The sequence below is a fragment of the Leucoraja erinacea genome, chromosome 35, assembly GCF_028641065.1.
Source record: "Leucoraja erinacea ecotype New England chromosome 35, Leri_hhj_1, whole genome shotgun sequence".
Taxonomy (NCBI): domain Eukaryota; kingdom Metazoa; phylum Chordata; class Chondrichthyes; order Rajiformes; family Rajidae; genus Leucoraja; species Leucoraja erinaceus.
This window is the reverse complement of record NC_073411.1, coordinates 11,558,800-11,577,990: the sequence shown is the minus strand read 5'-3', so window position 1 is coordinate 11,577,990 and position 19,191 is coordinate 11,558,800. Positions and strand designations below refer to the sequence as shown.

Here is a 19,191-nt window from a genome sequence, read left to right as displayed (position 1 = left end):
CTGCAGTAGAGAATTCCAAAGATTCCTCACTCTCCTCCTGAAGACATTTCTCTTCGTCTTAGTCCTAAAGAGCCTAAGTGGCGGAGCGGCAAATTTGGTGCCTGAAGGGTCTCCAAATCTGAGGAAGGACATTATTGCCATAGAGGGAGTGCAGAGATGGTTCACCAGACTGATTCCTGGGATGTCAGGACTGTCTTATGAAGAAAGACTGGATAGACTTGGTTTATACTCTCTAGAATTTAGAAGATTGAGAGGGGATCTTATAGAAACTTACAAAATTCTTAAGGGGTTGGACAGGCTAGATGCAGGAAGTTTGTTCCCGATGTTGGGGAAGTCCAGGACAAGGGGTCACAGCTTAAGGATAAAGGGGAAATCTTTTAAAACCGAGATGAGAAGAACTTTTTTCACACAGAGAGTGGTGAATCTCTGGAACTCTCTGCCACAGAGGGTAGTTGAGGCCAGTTCATTGGCTATATTTAAGAGGGAGTTAGATGTGGCCCTTGTGGCTAAGGGGATCAGGGGGTATGGAGAGAAGGCAGGTACGGGATACTGAGTTGGATGATCAGCCATGATCATATTGAATGGCGGTGCAGGCTCGAAGGGCCGAATGGCCTACTCCTGTACCTAATTTCTATGTCTCTATGTTTCTATGTCCCACTTTCACGACCTAATTCACAACCTTTTTTACTCGTGGACATTTTTCATCATGTTGAAAAAACGCCCCGACCTACTGATGCCACGAGTACCTACGACCTGCTACGACCTACCTACGACCTCGTGACGACCATGCTGCGAGTATGAGTCAAGGGCAAACTCGGCAGAGGTCGTGAATTAGGTCGTGGAAGTGGGACAGGCCCTTTACAGCACCAGGGACTCCTCTTCGACCCTGCCTACGGGTGCTGTCTGTGCGGAGTTTGCAGGTTCTCTCCTTCACAAGAATGCACAACGCAGGAATTTGGGAACGGATGATCGAGTAACTTTGTAGCTGATAAAACAATATTAATAAAAGGCTTGTAGCAAATGTGTGGGGGGGGGGGGGGGGGGCGTTGGTGAAGCTTTGTTTTCCAGCAATCTTAAACGTAGGTATCGCGTCCTGTGCCAATGGGACATTCACAAATAAGGAGCGGGGGTTAGAGCTCTGGCTGAAATAAACTTACACTGCATTCTGCTGAGAGTTATTTGCAACCTAGAACCAAAGACAGGAAACAGGCAGCTGTCTTTAAAGAATTGCGTGATTGTTACGAGTACATGTTATTAACTGCCTGTTCCTATCAATGGAGGCACAAGCACAGTGTGTCTGGAACATCATAATCCCAGAGATGATTATGTCCCTGGCCAGCCAGTTCAAGATAAACGCAGAGATTGGGCCGCTCTTGGTAAATGTGAGCAAGAGGTCATTTAGGTTTGAGTCGGATCTTCAAGCTTGTAGATTGTGCGTAGAACAGCTTTTATCATCATGCCATCAGGCTTCTGAACTCATAAACACATCATATATGTTGATTATTTTATTTATTATTGTCTTTTTCTGAGTCGTTCGTAACTGCCACTGTGTGTCATGTTGTTACTTGTGGGTGGAGCACCAAGGCAAATTCCTTGTATGTGAATACTTGGCCAATAAACTTACTTACTTACTTATCCCTACCAATACTTTTATCTTAGGTACACAAAAAAGTTGCAGAAACTCAGCGGGTGCAGCAGCATCTATGGAGCGAAGGAAAAAGGTTCTTTTCACTTTTATCTTTTTTTTTTAACCTTACTTTTATCCTTATATCATTGCTGAGCTGACCCATTGTCTTGTCAAACACATGTCATTGTAATGTTGACCCTGTGTTGACCTACATATGACAAATAAAAACTAGATTGCTGGAGTGAATGGGCAGCCACCCTCAAGTACAGCTTGCTCTCGAGAGAAGGGAAAAGTCTAAAAACTTTGAAAAACCATTTGGACTGGTATGTGGATAGGACGGGTTTAGAGGGATATGGGGCAAACGCAGGCAGGTGGGACTGGTGTAGATGGGGCATGTTGGCCGGTGTAGGCCATTTGGGTCGACAGGCCTGTCGCGCGACTCAGAGACTCAAGGGCCTGTCCCACTTGGCAATTTTTTTCTCCGTCATATCAGCGCCGCCAAAAGATTTTGAACAATTTAAAATCCAGCGGCGACAAAAAAACGTTGCGACACTTGAAAAAACACCGCGAATCATACGTCATCACCGCCGCATCACGCTGTGATGTTTCCGTGACCTTATACGTCAGTCAATAATGGCGGCAGACGCCAAAAGAATTGCCAAGCGGGACAGACCCTTTGGAGTCTCAGAGACTCTTAGAGACTCCGAGTTCGCTGGTTGGCGCAGACTCACGTGTTTTCACTCTATTTCTCTCTAAAAATATTGCCAGTGTGAATGAGGACTCTGGGCTTGCACTCGCTGGTGTTTAGAAGGATGAGGGGTGATCTCATTGAAGTCTACTGAATATTGAAAAGAGTGGATTTGGGGAGGATGCTTCCACTAGTGGGAGAGCCCAACACCGGAGGGCACAGCCTCAGAATAAAATGACACAACTTTAGAATGGAGATGAGGAGCAATTTCTTTAGCCAGAGGGTGGTGAATCTTGGTTCTTGATTTCTTGGTCCTCCAAAATATTCCAAATGGAATTTAAACTGGAGGTGGTGGAGGGAGGGCTTAAGCCAGAAAGGGTTATTGGGAAGAAAGAGCTACTTTAAATGTAGTTGCATCTGGTTGGGTAACTATAGTTGGGTGGAGATTATTCCATGCTTTAATTGTGCGGGGGAAGAACGAATTGCTGTACACATCTGTCTTTGTAGCTGGGATCACAAATTGGATCGAATGCCCTCGTCTGCTCCTAATTGGTTTGGGTTTGGTGTAGGTCTTGTAGTCTATGTCGAGCTGACCATTTAACATTTTGTAAAAACAGGTCAAACGGTGAGCTTTCACGTCTGTCTGTCTTGGAGAGGGTTCCACCCCGACCAGAGAATTCAGAAGTTTGGTGACACTCGCTTCTCTCTCGTAGGTGTTAGTAACAAATCGAGCTGCCTGTCTTTGGACACGTTCGATGGAAGAAATGTTTTTATTTGTGTATGGGTCCCATGCTGCAATGACTCTGGAATTCATTGCCACAGACAGCTGTGGAGGCCAAGTCATTGGGTATTTTTAAAAGCGGAGATTGAGAGATTCTTGATTCGTGCGAAAGGTTGTGGGGAGAAGGCAGGAGAATGGGGTTGAGAGAGAAAATAGACTCGCCTTGATCAAATGGCAGAGCAGGCTCAATGGACCAAATAGCCTAATCCTGCTCCTATGCCTTGTGTTCTAATGCTGGAATTTTGAGCAAAACTCAAAGCGCTGAAGGAACTCAGCGGTTCCGCCTGAACATCTGTGGACAGGTGATGTTCTGGGTTGGGACCCTTCTTCAGACTTGGTATCTTTCACTTCAGGGAAGATTCTCCAGGCTGTTAGATTCACTTCACAATCATAAACCAGTCCAAAATGAAAGCCTTTCCACATCTTCAAGGTAAAACAGCGATCAAGGTACATAGAAACATAGATACATAGAAAATAGGTGCAGGAGTAGGCCATTCGGCCCTTCGAGCCTGCACCGCCATTCAATATGATCATGGCTGATCATCCAACTCAGTATCCCGTTCCTGCCTTCTCTCCATACCCCCTGATCCCTTTAGCCACAAGGGCCACATCTAACTCCCTCTTAAATATAGCCAATGAACTGTGGCCTCAACTACCCTCTGTGGCAGAGAGTTCCAGAGATTCACCACTCTCCGTGTGAAAAATGTTTTTCTCATCTCGGTCTTAAAAGATTTCCCCCTTATCCTTAAACTGTGACCCCTTGTCCTGGACTTCCCCAACATCGGGAACAATCTTCCTGCATCTAGCCTGTCTAACCCCTTAAGAATGTTGTAAGTTTCTATAAGATCCCCCCTCAATCTCCTAAATTCTAGCGAGTACAAGCCGAGTCTATCCAGTCTTTCTTCATATGAAAGTCCTGACATCCCAGGAATCAGTCTGGTGAACCTTCTCTGTACTCCCTCTATGGCAAGAATGTCCTTCCTCGGATTTGGAGACATTACATGTGCAGGAAGGAGCTGCAGATGCTGGTTTACACCGAAGATAGACACAAAATGCTGGAGTAACTCAGCGGGACAGGCAGCATCTCTGGAGAGAAGGAATGGGTGACATTTCGGGTCGAGACCCTCCGTCCATCAAGGCACATTGCAGCTTGCAGACTCTAACCCACAAACAGGACATAAAGAGTCCAATGTCACGACAACATTGCCGACCTTTGTTAACATTTCCATAATCATTGAGCATCTTGGGACTGCTCACAATGTCAAGTTGGTGTAACTATGGTAGCGATTGAAGCCGTTTTAAAATGTTTCAACATTTATGCTAATCCCTCAACACCCCAGCAAGATTAAATCCTGTTAATAGCTCGGTCCAGAATTCATCTCTGACCATCGGACCATGAATCTAAGATGAAGGAACAATTCAAATTTGATTTGCTGCTTTAAGAGTGGAAAGTCTTTGATGTTGTTTCAATTGCTTCACCAATTGAAATAAAGCTACTATGGTCCATTCTCTTCACCAGTTTAATCTCATCACACAAGGTCAGGTCAAGAAACAGAACTTTTTTTTTTAAAAACACAGCTATATTGTCCTATCTGAAATCTGAAGAACCTGCATCCGTGGCACTTGAAGGCTGAGGATTTGGTTAAAGGGCAAATTAAACTTAGTGGTAAATTTAGCTTATTCTCTTCAAAAGTTGGATGCTTCAAATATTTGCCATCTGTTCCATGAAGGCAGCAAGAAGCAAATAAGGACAGTGAACAATTGATTATATCATTTGATCACTTCTCAAGGGGCCGGATATGAATAGTATATACATGTATACCAACAATACCGAGCTTTATTTATACACATGCACACACACACAGAGACATATAGGCAGGCACACGCACAGAGGCATAAGCACAAAAATCCCATTTAATTTTTATTTTTTTTTAAAAAGAGATACAGTTCGGAAACAGGCCCATCGGCCCACCGAGTCCATGCCGACTAGCGATCCCCATACACTAATGCTGTCAACACACACACACACACTAGGGACAATTTACAATGATGCCAAGCCAATTAGACTACAAACCTACAAGATACAAGATACATTTAATTGTCATTTGGACCCCTTGAGGTCCAAACGAAATGCCGTTTCTGCAGCCATACATTACAAACAAATAGACTCAAGACACAACACAATTTACATAAACATCCATCACTTTGCTGTGATGGAAGGCCAAATAAACTTATCTCTCCACTGCATTCTCCCCCCCCCTGATGTCAGAGTCAAAGTCAAAGCCCCCGGCTGGCAATGGCGATTGTCCCGCGGCCATTAAAGCCACGCCGGGTGGTGCGAGGTCGCACACCGGGTCTTGGTGTTAGAGCCCCCGGCGTGCGCTCGCAGAGTCCCGCGGCCATTCCAAGCCGCGCGGGGCGGTGCTGTAAGGCCCCGCTCCAGGAGCTCCTCGACCCCGCAACTCGGGCGGGAGAAGTACAAACCTGTACGTCTTTGGAGTGTGGGAAGAAACTGGAGATCACACACACAGGTTACGGGGAACATAGACAACACCCTTAGTCAGGATCAAACGGGGGTCTCCTGCACTGCCCACCTTGACAATAGTATGCACCGACCCGCTGACAATAGTACCATCCTACACACTAGGGACAATTTACAGAAGCCAATTAACCTACAAACCTGCACGTCTTTGGAATGCAAGAGGAATCTTCTGCATGTGAGAAAGTTCAGCATTTTGAACGACCAATACAAGGTTGTCAGTAAAGGCCACACCTGATGTCCCGGTGGCTCAGCACTTCAACTCACACACCCATTGCAAAGCCGGCCTCTCTGTCCTGGGCCTCCTCCATGGCCAGAGTGAGCACCACCGGAAATTGGAGGAGCAGCACCTCTTATTCCGCTTGGGCAGTCTGCATCCTAGCGGCATAAACATTGAATTCTCCAATTTCCAGTAGCCCTTGCTGTCTCCTCCCCTTCTCAGTTCTCCCTCAGCCATTGGGCTCCTCTTGTTCCTTTTTCCTTTCTTCTCCCCCCCCCCCCAATCAGACTGAAGGATGTCATCAGCCCTATTTCCTTCGCTCCATAGATGCTGCTGCACCCGCTGAGTTCCTCCAGCACTTTTGTCTACCTTCGATTTTCCAGCATCTGCAGTTCCTTCTTAGACACAATAAAGATTTCAGGAGTACACCTTTGCTAGAAAGTGCCTACCATGTGGAGTAGTTTAGTTTAGTTTAGAGATACAGTGCAGAAACTAGCCCATCAGCCCACCGAATCCGTACGGACAATTGATGCTTGTACACTAGCAGTATACTACGCACTCGAGACAATTTTACATCTGGAGGAAAGCCACGCAGGTCACAGGGAGATCGTACAAACTCCGTACAGACAGCACCCGTGGTCAGGATCAAAGATGTGTCGGATATTAGATTAATTGGCCGTAAATATCCCTTTAGATCTCTGCTGTGTTTTGTGAAAATAGTTCAAAATATTCTCACCCCATTTATATTGATCACAGTAAGTGTAAGATGCCTCTTTATAAATTATCGGGATAGATCAGAGGCGATACTTCAGCAGACACACTGAAAGAATTTGACATACAAAACAGTAATGAAATCCAGCAAAAGTGGCCATATCTTGTAACTCCCAGACATGCTGCCTGTATCGTTTGCATGTCTAGCAGGTCTATAACTTTTGCGCTGCAAGTCGGAACATAAGGAATGAATTAAGGCCTTTTTTCAAAGTCTGTGTATATTCCGTTGAGAACCATAAATCATCGGATGCACATGTTGTGTATGGCTTTAAGGATAATTGATGAATAGTCATCGCATTGTACACATTGTACACAGCGATGTATGAGCTGTTCGACCCAAATAGACATTAGTTACACAAACGGAGGGCCAGATTCAAAACAGAATCTTTCCCATATGTTGGCCCACATCAGATGGAACGCGCACACTTAAATCTCTAAGCCCCTCTCACTCACATACTCCTTACCTCAGACATATCAAGACAAGTTACTTTAATTAAGCAGCAGTGTGTGTGTAAAAAAAACCCATGAGGTGGGGGTGGGGCAGACAGGGTGAATGGCCTGAATCGTTTTTCCATGGTAAGACTCGATTCCTTGGAGTGCAGGTGGAACAAAAACCAGGAGCGGCCCCGGTTGTGCAGCGGTAAAGTCGCTGCCTGAAGGGCCTGTCCCGCTAAAGTGATTTTTTTTTCGGCGATTTGCCGGCACCCGTCAAAGTCGCGGCAGGTCGCTGAGAATTTTCAACATGTTGATAATCCAACGGCAACCAGAGATAGGTACGACTCTTTGGGCGACTACTCACGACCAAACCGTGGCGTTACGACCACCATTAATGAGATGTCGCAGGGTGACGCCTGTTTGGTCATGAGTAGTCGCCCAGAGAGTCGTAGATATTTCTGATCGCCGCTGGATTTTCAACATGTTGAAGATTTTCGGCAACCTGCCGCGACTATGACGGGTGCCGGCAAGCGGCCGAAAAAGTTGCCTAAGTGGGACAGGGCCTTTACAGCGCCAGAGACCCGGGTTCGATCCCGTTATTGTCTGTATGGAGTTGGTACGCTCTCCACCTGAACTTTCTGCTAAATTATCGGTTTCCTGTCACACTCCAAAGACTTAAATAAATTGGGTTGATATAAATGTAAATGGTCCCAAGTGCGTGTTAGAATAGGGGATCATTGGTCGGTGCGGACTCGATGGGCCGATCGGCCTGTTTCCGTGCTATATCTCCAAACTCCGTGCTATATCTCCAAGGGGTCACAGCTTAAGGATAAAGGGGAAATCCTTTAAAACCGAGATGAGGAGAACTTTTTTCACGCAGAGAGTGGTGAATCTCTGGAACTCTCTGCCACAGAGGGTAGTTGAGGCCAGTTCATTGGCTATATTTAAGAGGGAGTTAGATGTGGCCCTTGTGGCTAAGGGGATCAGGGGGTATGGAGAGAAGGCAGGTACGGGATACTGAGTTGGATGATCAGCCATGATCATATTGAATGGCGGTGCAGGCTCGAAGGGCCGAATGGCCTACTCCTGCACCTAATTTCTATGTTTCTAACTCTAGTGTAGGTGTATAAAATCATGAGGTGATTTGATAGGGTGAATGCACAGAGTCTTTCACTCAGAGTAGGGGAATCAAAATCCCGAGGACTTGAATTTAAGGTGAGAGGGGAAAGATTTATTAGGAACCCGAGGGGCAGCTTTTTCACACTGAGCATGGTGGGTAAATGCAATGAGCTGCTGGAGGAGGTCGTTGAGGCAGATACTTTGACAACATTTAAAAAACACTTGGACATGTACGGGAATAGGACAGGTTTTGTGGGATTGGGGCCAGTTGGGACTAGCGTAGATGGGGCATCTCAACCAGCATGGGCAAGTTGGGCCAAAGGGCCACTTTCCATGCTGCAAGACTCCATGACTTGGGCGGCACAGTGGCGCAACAGGTGCTGTCTGTGTGGAGTTTGCACGCTCTCCCTGTGACCCACACGGGGTTTTCCCACACTCTATAAGTTGTGAAGGTTTGTAGGTTAATTGGTTATGGTAAATTGTAAATTGTCCCCCAGGTGTGTAGGATAGCACCAGTGTAAAGAGTGATCATGGGATCAGTCTAAACATAGACACAAAGTGTTGGGGTAACTCAGCCAAGAGTCTCTTTTCTCATGTGTGATCACAGGTGGACTATGTAATCTTTGCATCCTGCTATGTACTGAATGTGAGTCCTTCACTATCCTCCTGACAGAGAGAGTTTGTACAACAACATGATGCTTAAAATAAAATCAACAAAATTAGTCTTTATGTGTAAGATTTAGTGGGGGTGGGGGAGAGATATTATCATGTGGATCCAATAATAATCAAAATAATATTATATTTCCTTTCCATAATAAGGATAAGGGGTAAGCCATTTAAAACGGAGGCGAGGAAACACTTTTTCTCACAGAGAGTGGTGAGTCTGTGGAATGATCTACCTCAGAGGGCGGTGGAGGACAGTTCTCTGGATGCCTTCAAGAGAGAGCTAGATAGGGCTCTTGAAAATAGCGGAGTCAGGGGATATGGGGAGAAGGCAGGGACGGGGTACTGAGTGGGGATGATCAGCCATGATCACATTGAATGGCTGGTTCGAAGGGCCGAATGGCCTACTCCTGCAACTATTGTCTATTGATATTAAATAAGGGGTGGCAAGGTGGCGCAGCAGTAGAGTTACTGCAGAGTATCCAGGCAGTATTTCTGGAGAAAAGAAATAGGAGACATTTTGGGCCAGAGACCCGGGTTCGATCCTGACTACGGGTGCTGTCTGTACGGAGTTTGTACGTTCTCCCCGCGACCTGCGTGCGTTTTCTCCCAGATCTCTGGTTTCCTCCCACACTACAAAGACGTACAGGTTTGTAAGTTCATTGGCTTGGAATAAATATATATATAAATGTCTCTAGTGTATGATAGTGTTAGTAGGCAGGAACTACTGGTCAGCGCGGACCTGGTGGGTCGAAGAGCCTATTCCATGCTGCATCACTAAATTAAACTAAACTAGTTTTAATGTGTAGGATTTGGGGGGGAGCGGGGAGAGTGATTTCATCTTGTTGATGTAATAAGGGTCAGAATTATATTACATGAGCATTCCAGTATTTGAAATTAAATAAGATTACAGCACAAATACGCGAGTGGATCATTTACCTTCCTAATGTACAACTCAGAAGTAACGTCATTTTGGTTATTATGGTCACGTGTACCAACGTCCAGTGAAAAGCATTTGTGTGCCATGCTGTCCTGTCAGTGAAAAGACTACGCATGATTACAATCCAGCCGTCCATAGTGTACAAATACAGGACAAAGGGAATAAATAACACTCAGTACAAGATAAAACCCAGTAGACTCCGATTAAAGATAGTCCGAAGGTCTCCAATGAGATTGGTGGCAGGTTATCTCTTGACCCATCTAAGTTTTACACTTTGATAAATTCTTTCCATTCTTCCTGTCCCCTGTCTATCTCAGTACAATTATAGAACATAGAGCTTGCAGCACTGGAACTGGTCCTTCGGCCCACTTTGTCTGTGCTGAACATATCCCTTCATTCCCCGCATGCCTTTGCAAAAGCCTCTTGAACGACACTGTCGTATATCTGCCTCCACCACCACCTCCGGCAGTGGGTCCCACGCACTCGCTGCAGAGCGTTAAACAAAATCTTGCCCTGCACGTCCCCTTTAAACTTTCCCCCTCTCCATGTCATCCAGTCATGCGCTACAAATCTAACTGTGGCCAACCCCGGCATCCTTCGACCTTATCTGAATCGAGGATGGGAAACGGATCAAACTTTGGTCTGGTCTGGGAAAGGAAGGCATTAACTCCGTGCTTTGTGCCTTTAACTTTGAGCTTCACATTGGGACGCAACGGCCATGGACAACCCAACAGGGCGATTTATTGACAAGTAGTGGAGCCCACACCTGTCGAAACGCTGGTGGGCTAGACGCAAGCTTCCAAAAAAATAGAATGGAGAAACGTTGAAGATTCTCCCCTTCACGGATAAAATAAACTGAGTCGCTTGGAGAATTACGATGCTTATTCTGAGCGAAAGAAACAGAAAGTGCCTCGTGCTCGGATCCTGCACTACATTCCGCTAGAATGATGAGTCACGGGTGACGTGGGCTGGAACTCTGTTTGTAAACCTTGAAGCCATGTGCTTGCAGTAAGCATAATTGCCAAGTCTGCCTGCCAAACAGCGAGCATGCCATCCCTCCCAGTCTTTCCAAAGGGGCCCCTTGCACCTCGTGTCAGAGCTAAACACCGCCTCACTACCAGCTCCACAAACCAAGAGCTACTGTCCGCTCTGTGGCTGCCAAGCCATCCCGTGCCATCTGGAGATCGCCCCACCACTTTGAAATTGGGGGAGGGATGGGGGACTTTGGTTGAAACAGCAACAAAATTTGATTTGCGTTTAAATTGTGTCGGAAGGAACTGCAGATGCTGGTTTAACCAAAGATAGACACAAAAAACTGGAGTAACTCAGAGGGCCAGACAGCATCTCTGGAGAAAAGGAATGGGTGACGTTTCAGGTCGAGATCCTTCCTCAGGTCAAAAGAAGGATCTCGACCCAAAATGTCTCCTATTTCTTTTCTCCAGAAATACTCCCTGGTTACTCTGCCTTTTTGTGTCGATAAATGTTTTAAGTTGGTAGTTATGGAATATTTACTGGCGGGCAATCACGGCACTTAGGATTGTGATGCACGTTGACTTTAGCACAATGACAGTCATCCGAAAACTTCCCACATTGTTCATTTATCTACACAGACTTTGTGCAAGGAAAAGTGGAAAGATTTCAAGGGAAGACCATCAGCAAATATTGCTTTTGAGTTAACCTTTTGAGTTGAGCATGTATTTTTCTGTCCCATTGAAGTGCTGAAGAATATAATTAAATACAAGGTCCCACCCCAATGGGACTCGTGTCAAAATAGAAACATAGAAAATAGGTGCAGGAGGAGGCCATTCGCCCTTCGAGCCTGCACCACCATTCAATATGATCATGGCTGATCATCCAACTCAGTATCCTGTACCTGCCTTCTCTCCATACCCCCTGATCCCTTTAGCCACAAGGGCCACATCCAACTCCCTCTTAAATATAGCCAATGAACTGTGGCCTCAACTACCTTCTGTGGCAGAGAATTCCACAGATTCACCACTCTCTGTGTGAAAAATGTTTTCCTCATCTCGGTCCTAAAATACTTTCCCCTTATCCTTAAACTGTGTGACCCCTTGGTCTGGACTTCCCCAACATCGGGAACAATCTTCCTGCATCTAGCCTGTCCAAACCCTTAAGAATTTTGTACGTTGCTATAAGATCCCCCCTCAATCTTCTAAATTCTAGCGAGTACAAGCTGAGTCTATCCTGTCTTTCTTCATATGAAAGTCCCAGGAACCAAAGCCTTGGAAACTCCAAGGAGAAGGCAGTCACGGGTTATTGATTGGGGATGATCAGCCATGATCACAATGAATGGTGGTGCTGGCTCGAAGGGCCGAATGGCCTATTCCTGCACCTATTTTCTACGTTTCTAAAGGTTCACTTCTAGACGCAAGCGCTGGCGAGCGTAAGACCACAGTGCTGACTCATCGATCTAGGGGGGCTCGTCAGTTCAGGAGAACATGGGTCGTCTCTGTAAAAACAATGCGGCTATGCTAATCGCAGTCCAATCTAGCAGCAAGTTTCCAGCTAGCTACGTTTTTGAAGTCGTAGTCCAAGGAGAGGAAGAGAGACAAAGGGAATGCGTTTGCACAGGGGGAAGAGAGAGAACTGAATCAACCGAGGAGACTATCCCCCCCCCCCCCCCCCCCCCTCCCTCTCACCCACTCTAGACAGCCCCATGTTAAATAATTATGTTGGCCAGAAAAATGCATGTGTTAACTGTTTCAGCGCTGGTGGAATCTCAGATGGCTTTCAATGGGAAAACGGAATGCGAGAGACTCTGCCTCAAACCTCCCAGCTCGCAGTTCCTAACACGTTTTGTTAGCTGCCCCAGGAAAGTTTTTTTTGTTGTTGCTGGGTTAACATTTAACCAGAACACAGTTGGCAGCGGCAAGGTGGGAGGGGGAGGGAGGAGGGGAGCAGGCTTTTAAAGCAAACCTTGGCCCCTTCTATCTATAATGAACAAAAAAAAAACCCAGCCTCTGTGAACCTTAAAGGCGCGCACACACACACACACATACACACACACACATTACACACATATATACACACACACACACACATATATACACACACACACACACACACATATACACACACACACACACACACACATATACACACACACATATACACACACACATATACGCACACACATACACACACACACACATACACACACACACATATACACACACACACATACACACACACACACACACACATATATACACACACGCACATACACACACACATACACACAGCGCTATGGTAATACTGTACCAGCTTTAAAATACAAACAGAACTGAAATGGCATGATATAATAATCCAAGCATGCTTTGCGGAATTTCAGTCGGAAAATCCAAATCCATCCCGCCCCATATATTTGGACAGCTGCTGCGAAAATGCACACGGAGGTTGCCGGCATTTGCATGCAGACTTGTCCACGTCCTGCCTGGTGTGTTACAGTATCAAATGGCAGCATATGTGATGGCAGCTCCTTTGTTTATGCACGGTGAACCTGCGCTACAGCCCGCTCCCCCGTTTAGTTTTTGCCATCCACATTTTAAAAATATTTTAAATGACCCATTCCAGACTTCGGTTCACCAGCCCACGGAATGTGTTTCAAACAGTTAATTGAAAATAATATCATATGACAATCATCTGCATTAATCAGAAATTAAAGATCCATTTTTTTTCCATACTTCCCTCCTGTTTATATACACATCATATGTTATTTATATATATATATGTGTGTATATATATATATATATCACACACACATCTATAAATTTCTGCATACATACATATACACACACAAACCTATAATTTTCTGCACACATACATATATATACACGCATCTATAATGTTCTGCACACATACATATAATATGGATATATATATATACACACACATCTATACATTTCTCCACACATACATATATACACATACATCTATACATTTCTCCACACATACATATATATATACACATACATATATCCACACACATATATATATATATATTTACACACACACATATATCTATACATTTCTACACACATACACAAACACCCTACTTCCAGAGTACCTTATCTTAAAGGATAAAAGAAAATACTTCGCTTGCGACTGAAGCTTTGACAAAAAACAGTGGCTTTACCTTCCCAGCCGCGGCTTGCTTTTGTCTCTGAGCTTTCGTATTGTCGCTGCTCTCCACCTGCAGGGGATAAAGAATCAAACACAAACACACAAAAAAAAAATCAATTAGGGAATGCGACAGTGAAGCCAATCTCCGGCGAGACCCCCAGCGCTATAGAACGTTGCTGTAACACAGCGCTTGACAAAGGGGTTGGTTTGGAGAGCACATTTTGCAAGGAAATTGATGAGAAAGAATTTTTTTTTTTTTTTTTTAATTTGCTCTTTAGTGAATAGTTCTCAGCTCGTTGATATAACTGGAGGAAAATGCAGGCACACAAGTCCCAACAAAGCCATAAAAAAAAACACACACACACAGGAGAGAGAAAAAAAAAGCTGTGTGAAATATACCTACAGCTGAAATATACACCGTGTATTTTCCCCACACTGCGCTGTAAAGATCTCTGTCTCCATCAGAAGCAGACACTAGCAGGCAGCCATCTTACTTCCTTCTCTTTGAGCTGGGTTACAGGCACTGTGGTACATTAGATTTTGTTGTAGTCAGACTCAAGCATCATTATCATAGTGCTGAGGCTCTCTCTATCCCCCTCTCCCTCCCTCCCTCCTAGTGTCACCAGCATTAGTGGCAGCAGCAGCAGCAGCAGAGACTCAGAACGTGACATGCATATCCACTGCCCACTCAGACTCATTCGGAGCCCCACCAAGCGTCGGGTGCTCCGGAGAAGGAGAGTTGGAGGGAGGGCGGCTTATGTTCGCTGTTTGTCAATTGTCTTCCTCATTCAGGCTTCAGAAACAATACCACTCTGTGATATGTGGTATCTGTGCAAGGCAGCGGTGGCGGGGCTGGGTGGGCGGTAAACTGTGGAGTGGAGTGCAGTGGATAGACAAGCCCAACTGACAGCCTCTTCCTGATCGTGGGAGAGTGAGAGAAGGTGAGAGGGAGTGAGAGTGAGAGAGAGAGAGAGAGAAGGAGAGAGAGAGAGAAGGTGAGAGAGAGAGTGAGAGAAGAGAGAGAGAGGAGAGAGACAGACAGAGAGAGATATATATAGATAGAAGAGAGATAGAGAGAGTGAGAGAGGAGAGAGAGAGAGAGAGGAGAGGGAGAGAGAGAGAGAAGAGAGAGAGAGAGAGGGAGAGAGAGAGGGAGTGTGTGAAGATGAGAGTGAGTGACAGAAATATATATATATAGAAAGAGATAGAGAGAGTGAAGGTGGGAGAGAGAGAGAGAGAGAGGAGAGAGAGAGAAGATGAGAGAGAGAGGGAGAGAGAGAGGGAGTGTGTGAAGATGAGAGTGAGTGACAGAAATATATATATACAGAAAGAGATAGAGAGAGTGAAGGTGGGAGAGGGGGAGAGAGAGAGGGAGAGGGAGAGAGAGAGAGAGAGATAGAGTGAGATAGATAGATAGATAGATAGATAGATAGATAGATAGATAGATAGATAGATAGATAGATAGAGAGAGAGAAAGTGTGTGTGTGTGAAGATGAGAGTGAGTGGGAAAGATATATAGAGAGAGATAGAGTGAAGGTGAGAGGGGGAGAGACAGAGAGAGGGAGAGAGAGAGTGGTGAGAGATAGATAGAGAGAGAGAGAGAGAGATAGAGAGAGTGAAGGGAGAGAGAGGGAGAGGGAGAGAGAGTGAAGGTGAGAGTGCGTGAGAGAAAGATAGAGAGAGTGTGTGAGTGAGAGAGAGTGAATGTGCTTCTGTTTCTCTGCGTATGTACCCATGTACATCTGTGTCTCGGTCTGTGCATCGGAGTGTAAGTGTGTGTGTGTCCATCTGTGTTCATGTGTCTGTGTGTGCGCCCTTGTGTATGGGTGTGTGGTTTAGTGTGTCTATGTGTGTCTGTGTGGGTGTGTATTTGTAGTGTCTTTGTGCCTGTGTGTTGTTGTATGTTTGTGTATGTCTGCATTTGTGATATTTGTCCCTGTGTGGTGTGTGTCTGTCCGTCCGTCCTTGTGGCTGTGTGTATCTGTGGCCATATATGTCTGTTTGTGTGCATGTATCGTTTGTGTGCATGTCTCTTGGCGTGTGCGTCTCTGCATGTGTGTGTGTCTCTCTCTCTGTATGTGTTTCTGTGTGTGTGCGTGCGTGCGTGTGCATGGGTGTGTGTGTGTGTGTGTGTGATTGCGTGTGTGTGTGTGTGTGTGTGTCTCTCTCTCTCTGTATCTGTTTCTGCGTGTGTGTGCGTGCGTGTGTGCGCCTGTGTGTGTGTGCGCCTGTGTGTGTGTGTGCGTGTGTGTGTTTGTGTTTCTGTGTGCGTGTGCGTGTGTGTGATATAACGCATGGTTACATTTAGCCAGCTGCTGAGGGACGGTGTTGCCGTTGTCAGGAGCTGCTGCCCGAGCGCCAACAAATATTGCGACTGTGCCCTCTAGTCTTTGAATACTCCATCCTGGACAAAAATAGATTCTGACTCTCTAGTCCGAAGAAGGGTTTTGGCCCAAAACGTTGCCTATCTCCTTCGCTCCACAGATGCTGCTGCACCCGCTGAGTTTCTCCAGCATTTATGTCTACCTTCGATTTTCCAGCATCTGCACAGTTCCTTCTTAAACAAATACCAAGAAATAATGTTCCTTTCCTGCCCACTCCACTCTCTCTTCAAATAGATCAGGCCCTTGGCGTTGTGGCAACATCCTCGTAAATACTACCAGCGCTCTGTCCTGGCTAAAAACATCTACCTTCTGACTCTCTCTCTCCTTTCTTTGCCTCTCCTAATTATAGCAACAAAAACTAGGTGTGTAGGAATCGGAATCATATATGTGTAGGAAAGAACTGTGCAAAATGCTGGATTAAATCGAAGATAGGCACGAAATGCTGGAGTAGCTCAGCGGGACAGGCAGCATTTTGTGTCTATCTTCAAGAAAAAAACAATGTGTTGGAGGAACATCACCAGGTCAGGCAGATGTGGGGAGTTTCACTGTTGAATTGGTGCGGTTACAAAAACTGTAAATTCTCCCGAGGATAGACACAAAACGCTGGAGTAACTCAGCGGGACAGGCAGCATCTCTAGAGAGAAGGAACGGACGATGTTTCGGGTCGAGACCCTTCGTCAGTGCGTGTGGAGGGGGATTGTGACTTTTCAGATCGAGATCCAGAAGAGGGATCCAAGTTCAAGTGAGTTTATTGTCATGTGTCCCTGTATAGGACAATAAAATTCTTGCTTTGCTTGCATAGTAGGCATTGACTACAACACATGAATAAATAAACTGATAAAGTGCAAATTACAGATAATGGGTTATTAATGTTCAGAGTTTTGTCCGAGCCAGGTTTAATAGCCTGATGGCTGTGGGAGAAGTAGCTATTCCTGAACCTGGTTGTTGCAGTCTTCAGGCTCCTGTACCTTCTACCTGAAGGTAGCAGGGAGATGAGAGTGTGGCCAGGATGGTGTGTGGGTCTTTGATGATGCTGCCGGCCTTTTTGAGGCAGCGACTGCGATAAATCCCCTCGATGAATCAACTCAAAATGTCGAATGCCCGTTTCCTTCCACAGATGCTGCCTGACCTGCTGAGTTTGCCTCCAGCAATTTGCCTATTGCTTCAGATTTCGGCAGCTGCAATGGGGTTTTTTTCCACTCTGAAGTCTGGTATCACTGGAGAGATACAGTCGGTGCAAACATTTATCACAGGCGTCTGCTGAAAACAAGCTCCAAAAAATGAAAGATGCATCAAGATTTATGGAACGAACTGGACGTTGTACATCAAGATCATATCAAAAAGCATAAGGATAATCTCATATTTGTTTCTGTAGCTCCGTCTGTCATCTGATGTTACGGATTGTTTTTGGAGATAGCTAAAGAGTTCTCATTGTTCAAAGTGCTGGGATTCACTCTACTAATACTGTAAAATATGCAGCCCCCAACAATTCAACATTGACCAATATGTGGTTTTGGGGCGGCAGGATGGTGCAGCGGTAGAGTTGCTGCCTTATGCCCCTGTCCCACTTAGGAAACCTGAACGGAAACCTCTTCAGATTTTGCGCCCCACCCAAGGTTTTCGTGCGGTTCCTGGAGGTTTTTGTCAGTCTCCCTACCTGCTTCCACTACCTGCAATCACCTGCAACCTCCGGGAACCGCACGGAAACCTTGGGTGGGGCGCAAAGTCTCCAGAGGTTTCCGTTCAGGTTTCCTAAGTGGGACGGGCGTTACCGTGTGGGTGACCTCAAGGTGCTCCGGTTTCCTCCCACATCCCAAAAGAGTGCGGGTTTTGTACACTAATCGGACTCTGTATATTGTATCCAGTTTAGTTTAGTTTAGAGATACAGTGTGGAAACAGGCCCTTCGGCCCATCGAGTCCACGCTGACCAACGATCCCCACTATCCTACACCCACTAGGGACAATTTTTACATTTGCCAAAGCCAATTAACCTACAAACCTGGACGTCTTTGGAGTGTGGGAGGAAACCGAAGATCGCGGAGAAAACCCATGTGGGTCACGGGGAGAACGTGCAAACTCCGTACAGACAGCACCCGTGGTCGGGATTGAACCCGGGTCTCTGGCGCTGTAAGGCAGCAACTCTACAGCTGCACCACCGTGCCACCGTGTGTAAAGGGAGTCGATGCGAATGAGGGAAAACATAGAGAACTAGTGAACAGATGATGATCGTCGGCTAGCATGGACTTAGTGGGCCGAAGGGCTTGTTTCCATGCTACATCTACCCATCAACTAATCACCCTGGAGGTTGGGGGGGGAGGTTGGGGGAGGTTGGGGCGAGGTGGGGGGGGGGGTAGTTATTTGCAGTCATTGTTGACATTTTGCATTACTTACAAGGCTCTGTGATTGTTACCCAGGCAACAGCACCAAAGGTTTGATTAGACGTTGTGTCTTGCAGTTGAATCAAGGCTGTGGATGTAACCTTGCGGTGTAAGTAAAGGGCCTGTCCCACTTGCATGCGATTGCGATTGTCGTTAGAGGCGTACGGGCACTATATGGCCGCGCGGGGCCGGTCCCACGTTGAAGCGCGGAGTTGTGCGAGGCTGGTCACGAGATCGCGCGGGGCTCCGAAAACCTGACAGTGTCCGAAATGCTCGCGTGCCAACGGCCTGTCGACACACAGGCGCATTGCGGTCGTATGCAGCATCTTGACGGCGTATGCGCCTAGCGCATGGCGTTGCGTTATGATGTCACCGCCCGATGCCGTGTGTCGCCCATATTTAGTCGGCCCGCCTCCTACCCAGCTGATTGGTAAGTATGACGCAAATTATGTCACGTGCGAACTTAGCGCGAACTCCACTTCTGTTTGTTCGCGCCAAACGCA

The 19,191-nt window shown here is 46.2% G+C and overlaps 1 protein-coding gene across 4 annotated transcripts in view; it reads right to left on the bottom strand.

Moving 5' to 3' along the window:
* LOC129713329 (methylcytosine dioxygenase tet3-like) overlaps positions 1-19,191 on the bottom strand; it is a 154,981-nt gene that overhangs the window by 96,618 nt on the left and 39,172 nt on the right. Inside the window, exons 1-2 of one of the 4 annotated variants that reach the window (XM_055662305.1) lie at positions 14,326-14,883; positions 13,940-13,996 (exon numbers count right to left, since the gene is read on the bottom strand). The exons of 1 other annotated variant lie outside the window; for it this stretch is intronic. Coding sequence is in view for 1 of the 3 variants with exons in the window: in XM_055662302.1 (XP_055518277.1) it covers positions 13,940-13,996 (57 nt within the window). In the remaining 2 variants the exon portion in view is untranslated. Of the gene's footprint in view, positions 1-13,939; positions 13,997-14,325; positions 14,884-19,191 lie in introns of those variants that run through there. 2 more of the 4 variants (XM_055662304.1, XM_055662302.1) reach the window with 2 other exon arrangements.